Raw genomic sequence first — 6,945 nt, forward strand, 5'->3', positions numbered from 1 at the left:
AAACAAAATTGAGCGAGTTCTACTCAGACTGCGTAAACGCATTTTGCCTACGTGTGTAAGACGGAGACATCACATACGGGTATGACGTACACAAAATCTGTAGTATCTATTACACAATTTTTAAGTTATTTAACATTTTACTTGTATAATCGTATTCAAAAAACGTTTGTACGTAATACCTACTAAACTACCTACTGTAGTAAAGTACTAACCACAAAAAAACTAAACTTTTGTATTTTTGTAACATAACGTAATATTGATCTATGATAATAATTTAAACATTGATGACGATGTTTGTTAACACTGTTGAATACAATAAAACAACAGATAGTGATAATGATAAGTGATTATTGATTAACCACGATACCACATACAATTTTTTATTTGACGTCTTTTGAAGAATTAAATTCTAAAATGTGATATTTTAATAGGTATTTGTATATTTTTAATACAGTAATACATTATTTACTGATACTGTTTATCTATAACGTATAGAACTTAGATAATTTCATTAAATATATAGTATTTTTACATCGTGTATTCGTGTTTGACGTGTTTTCAAAAGTATCCATTTAATAATACGAACGAACATTTATATTCAAGGAATAATCAATAATTGTATGTACAGCATGTAAACGGTTAATTAGACAAATGTTGTTATGATGTCAATTCACCAAATTGGGTGAAATTTCAAAAACTATTGTTACTTATACATTTACCAAAACCATCATGATATCTACTGGTGTAAGTATTAGAACAGCATCTATTTAAATCATATCTAAATGGCTAAATATAATCACATATTGATAATTAACTAACATATTTGTAAAATATGCTCATTACATAACATATTAGTATGCCTGATTTAAGTTACTCTAAGTAGGTACCTACCTAACAAATTTATTGCTTGTACCTACTAAATTAAATAAAAATTATTTTTTGTACTAAATTCAATTTATATGTTATTAATATAGAGCTATTTATTATATTCATATTTAATTAATATTAAATATATCAAACTTTTATGTATAGAATTCTACTAAAATTAACATGGACATTTGGGCGTCAGTTGTAGAGTAATTCAAAAGTCAAATATTAATAAAATACAAACATTCCAAAATATTACCCTCGAGAAACTTTCCCTTCCTTATATATCAAATTATACAGTACATTCAGATCTACATGTAAAAACAATAAATGAGGAAGCCAAATCCTTTTATAAGGGATTTCAAAACCTATTAGTTTAACATAAAATCAGGGTAAAAATCTATACTCATAAAAAATTTGACCTCTGATACTATACCTAGTAATTTCCCAAGATGCTTGAAGCGTAAGTGGTGCCGAGATCTTCTTCAAGATAATTAAAAAATTAGATTATAATAAATTGGTAGCTACTTTCTTCGACTAGTTTTATTTCTCGTGTCATCTATATACATAGAAAATATTCTTATTGTATTATAAACCCAGATTGTATATTACATTTATAAAAAATATTAAAATTATTCAATTTTTCAAAAAATCTAATTAGAGTTTAGATGTTTTTAATATTTTTTTGATAGGTAACCATTTGATATTACATTAATAATTTTATTAAGACTTCATACTCACATTTATTGTCTTTGTCTTTCAAATATGTAACATAACAAATTTACAAATTATTTTTTTTGTTGGAGGTATTTTTTCAATCTTTTTACTTTGAAGAAAGTTATAATGATTTTTAAGTTATGATATATATATACACTTATTAATTGCTTTAAAATATAAACGTTTAAAAAATACTGATAATATAGGTACTTATTTGTAGGTATATTAGCCATATATTTTAAATATGAATTAATTTGTTACCTATTCATCTAAAGTAATATACCTTACACACAAAATATATTGATTTCACCCTGATATTTTAATTATTAATACAAATTTATTAAAATTAATTCATAAAATTTGTTTTTAGATATTTTTATTAGTGGCTTTAAGTCATACATGTGTCTCTATTGACATCACGTATCCAGTGTTTGGATATTATGTTCAAGGTCAACCTGCTGCATTTGGAGATTTTGATTCTGATGAACTTACAGATATGTTCGTCCTAAAAGATCAAGGTCGATCTATTGAAATTATGTTTGGTTCCAATGTTGAACCATTTTTAAAGCCTGGTACACAAACCAAATGCAAGTTTAATAAACACCAAATTACTTCAGTGGTGCCCGGAGATTTCAATGGAGATGCTCTTATGGATCTATTAGTTACTGTAAAAAATATAACAGCATCAGGAGGATTTTCTAATTGGTTTAAAGGAAATCAACAGAATAATGATTTGGACGTACATATATTGTGGGGAGGATTAAATGTTTTGGCATGTCCAAATGAAGATAAACCTCTTTTCACTATTGTTGATCAACCTTTGGTTATTAACTATGATACCAATATGATTGTTGATTTATTTGGTGTCAAAAAAATGTCAAATGGTACAACACAAAGAATGTTTTGGCTATTCAATTCAACTGGAAACTTTACAGAAATGGCAATGGAAAATTATAGTTCTGAACCAATAAGAATCCCTCAATCACACGGATTTGTAGACATAGGTGGAGGTTAGTTTTGAAAATAATTTTATTTTTATTTATTTAACAGCTTAAGGGGCTGCCACACCAAAATTTGTTTTCTCTATCTCCCACATAATATAGAAACAAAGATATTCAGTATTTTCACAATTACAACTCTCTGGTTCAGTTAGGGTAAAGGCCCTATTATATATTTTATAAAGAAGAATATTTCCTATGTATTGACTGTATAGATTTATTATATTAATAAGTTATTAATGGTTAAAAATAATCAAAATAATTTTAAATTAAAACATGCTTATATTTTTTTTAAATGTAAATATTAAAAATCTATCTGTTAAATGTATAGGAAATGTACTTCTTTATAAAGTATATACTAGTTTCCTTTGCCCTAAACTGAACCAGAGATTTGTAATTGTGAAATAATGGAATATCTTTGATCCTATACAGGATGATTCTTTATCATTGTATACTCATTATTTCAAAAAGCATTAAGTTTTTTGACATTTTAAATTTTATGCTTTTCTAAAACTATAACATTTTTATTTTTTTCACTCTTATATTTAATAGTGAAATCACTATCCTCTTTTGATTTTCAAATGGCAATCTATGTTTAAAATGTCATAAAATAATAGAGCAATTTTTGTATGAATTTTAACATTCAAATTATTATTTTTCGTTAATTTTTTAGCAAGATGTAGCTTTTCAAGGTTGGGTGGTTTTCAAATTTTATAATACTTCTTTTTTATGTAGATCAGTAGTTACATAGGTAATTAATAAAAAGAGGTACATATTTTCATATTTAATAAAATTGCTATTGACTATTGACACAGTGATGAACTTTGTACCTGTAATAGCTAGGTGTATGCCAATGGTTTTGATAATAAATAAATAATCATATTCTAATCAACTCCTTACAGCTCTAATAACCTGTAAAACTTTGAGCAGCTATAACTCACTAACGTTTAAATGAAAAATAATAATTTTAACATTAACATTCATATGAAATAGCCCTATTATTTTATGACATTTTAAATATAGGTTGCCATTTGAAAATCAATAGTTGATAGTGATTTCACTATTAAATATAAAGGTGAAAAATTTAAATGTTATATAGCTTTAGAAAAGCATAAAATTAAATATTTTGAAAAAAAAAAATTGAAAAAAGTCAATACTTTTTTAAATAATAAGTGTACAATGATGAAAGAATCACTCTGTATTATGTGGTAGATAGACAGTGAAAATAAATGTCGGTATAGCGATCCTTGAAAATTTACCATTTGGTAATAATATTACATATCTAATATTATTCTTACAAAATAAAATAAATTATTAATTTCCCATGTAGTTGAAGCATAACGATAAAAATGCAACAAAATTATGTAATGTTTTAAATTTTTAAATGAGTTTGTTAACAATTTGTTTGGATATAAAGCAATTTTATTTCTTTTTTTTAATATTATAATGTACTAAGTTAAAATAAAAATATCAAAAAATATTATGAGAGAAGGTTTATCTATTAATATACTTGATTAATTTGAACATTGTTTCCTAATTTTTGCTTAATACTTATTTATTTATTTTCAGATGTAGCACCTGATTTATATTTAACAACTATAAAAGGATATGAAGTGTGGCTTTCTGATTCTGAAGCTGGTACATTTATTTATAATCAAACTATCTCATTTCCTGACAATTTAAAGGTTTCAAATGTTGGTCAAACTGCTTTCATGGATTTACAACTTAAAGGACGCATGGATCATATTGTGCCTGTTTGTTTTGATACACAATGTACCAATAGCACTATTTATTTTTATGATTCAACTCGCTGGTATAATTTGGGCATAAATTTCCATAATGGTAACAGTGTTTGGGGATTTGTACCACCAATGCCTAATGTACCATACCTAGAAACAATTACAGTGCGCCCTGGAGATTTCAATATGGATGGCTATCCTGATTTATTAGGCACATTATGTCTTGGAGGCAATATAAAAAAAACAAAAGTAATTTTAATGGAAAATGTTGCATGTACGACAGGTTGTGATGGATTTGACAGAACGTTTGTTGTTCGGTGGGACTTACTTCAGGCAATGAATGGTGACAATAATAACATTATGGGCGCATTTTATGATTTTTTTCAAAATGGTATATTAGATGTTTTGTTGGTTAGTGGAGGTAATGGAGAGTATAATATGTCAGCTTTTAAAAACAGTTTGGATTATGATGCAAACTTTTTGAAAGTAAGTAAATTTTATTAAAAAAATGTATAGGTTTTTAATCTTATTTTGTTATTTATAGGTTATGGTGGTTACTGGTCTAACAAATAGCAAGTATGAAATGTTACCTAGTCGATTAGGAAAAAAATCTCGTACATTTGGTACTAACTTGCCTGGACCAAAAGTTAGTTATGTGACTACTACTCAAGATGGATATCCACGTCAGGGTATTGCTACACAGTTACCCCAGTCTGCGTATTATTCTCTTTATTTGCCTTACACAATATTTGGACTTGGCCGTACTCCCAACTTTGTAGATGAACTTACTGTTTCGGTTTTAAATGAAACTCGTTCATGGACACAAATTATCCCAAATTCCCAAATGGTTGTAATTCCAAATCCAATAAATGATCCAAGTAGATGGAATGCTAAATTGTTTGTGACACCAAGCCGTTTAATATTTCAAAGTGCAGCTGCGCTTGCAGGAACATGCCTACTTATTTTAGTTATAATTGGAGTGCTGTACTTTAAAGAACGTCAAGAAGATCGTATTGAAAAACGCCAGGAAGCACATAAATTTCATTTTGATGCTATGTAAAAGTATTCAAATTTGTAAAATTATTTTTATGTTTTGTTACTGTGATTATTATTATATTCCTACTTTTAATTAAACAATGAAAAAATACAATATTTCTTTATTTCTACCTAATTAAAATTTTAATTTTGTTGAAAAATATTATATCTAAATATCTAAGTTCAGTTTAATAATCTCAACCAATTATTATTTTAAGTTAGCAGCTGATCTATTATAAATTAAAAATACAAATGTGGACCCAAGTATAAAAATAAATTATGCAATGTTAATCTTAATAGAAAAGCATAATATAGAAAATAAATCAAAAATTTAAAAATATAATTATATTTTTAACAGCAAGTTAGTTAAGAATATATGTATTTTTATTTTCTGTTTAATAAACTGTACTATCTGTTTTAACATATAAATATTTTTTTTTTAAATAATTCTATTTATAGATATAAAAGTATACATCTTGAGGATATATTTTTTGTGGAATTTATAAATTATTAATAAGGCTGTAACATTAAGATATGTAGTTTATCCCCTATCCAAGGTGTTTTAAAATTTGATAAATATGTAATTATATTTAGAAAAAAAAATTATTAATCACCAATATCAAAAAAAAAAAAAAACAATAATATAGCCTTGAATGGTAGAATATGATAAGTATAATAATTACATTAAATGTTATATTTAAAATTATATAAAAGAAAATTTTTTATTTATTATTAACATGTGATTTATATTTTAATATTGTATGCTATAATTGTTTTTGATAGAGTTGTTTTTTTATGTGTTAATCATGATATTTTTTGTCTTTCATTTATTTCCATCGTTTGTCTATTATATTATACTTCATCAAAACATTACACAACTGTAAAACCAAAACTGGTATACTTGATCACTTCTGCTTAAAGTCGATAAGACTATCAATTATTAATTAATAATTAAATTAATTATAGTCTCTACAAGTACTTTATATCAAAATATGTAAATATAAAGTATAAACAAATATATATATATATATGCATACAATTGTAAAAACATGAATTAAATATAAAATTATTATATTTGTTAAATTATATCGTGTATTTTGTTAAAATCAAATGTACTTATTAAACTTTTTATATAATAATTTTCCCCCAATACAATATAGGTAGGTAATTAATGTATAAAAATATTTTTCATCAATGAATCGTAATGTATTGGTAATTTAAGTACAATAAAAAAATTAATTAATTGAATTTATATTTAATAATCTAATTGACAGAATTTGGAAATTTCTTACAGTTATTCACATTTGTTGCCTTATTCTAAATCCAATATTTATTTTTTAATGTTTGTTATGGTTTCTTTTATTTAGTATTACATAACAGTCTATGTACTGAATTATATACTTTATAGTACTATAAATGTATTTTATTCTGCTAAATTGCTATGATCATTTAAACTTAACATTTCATTTAAATTAATAGTTAAAAATCTAGAAACTATAAATTATTTATTAGTTGCTGATACAAAAACTATCTCATGTTAGAACTTAATTGTTCAAGATACTTAAAACATTTTAATGGTTTTTGTACAA

At 24.9% G+C, this 6,945-nt stretch overlaps 1 protein-coding gene across 1 annotated transcript; it reads left to right on the forward strand.

Annotated features, from left to right (window-relative positions):
• Window positions 1-729: 729 nt before the first annotated feature.
• Window positions 730-5,468, forward strand: LOC113551863 (T-cell immunomodulatory protein). The gene is made up of 4 exons (XM_026954411.1): window positions 730-744; window positions 1,955-2,594; window positions 4,152-4,807; window positions 4,866-5,468. Exons 1-4 carry the CDS (start codon window positions 730-732, stop codon window positions 5,379-5,381), a joined length of 1,827 nt encoding a protein of 608 aa, XP_026810212.1. The 3' UTR covers window positions 5,382-5,468.
• Window positions 5,469-6,945: the final 1,477 nt, after the last annotated feature.

This window comes from Rhopalosiphum maidis, chromosome 2 (assembly GCF_003676215.2).
Source record: "Rhopalosiphum maidis isolate BTI-1 chromosome 2, ASM367621v3, whole genome shotgun sequence".
Taxonomy (NCBI): domain Eukaryota; kingdom Metazoa; phylum Arthropoda; class Insecta; order Hemiptera; family Aphididae; genus Rhopalosiphum; species Rhopalosiphum maidis.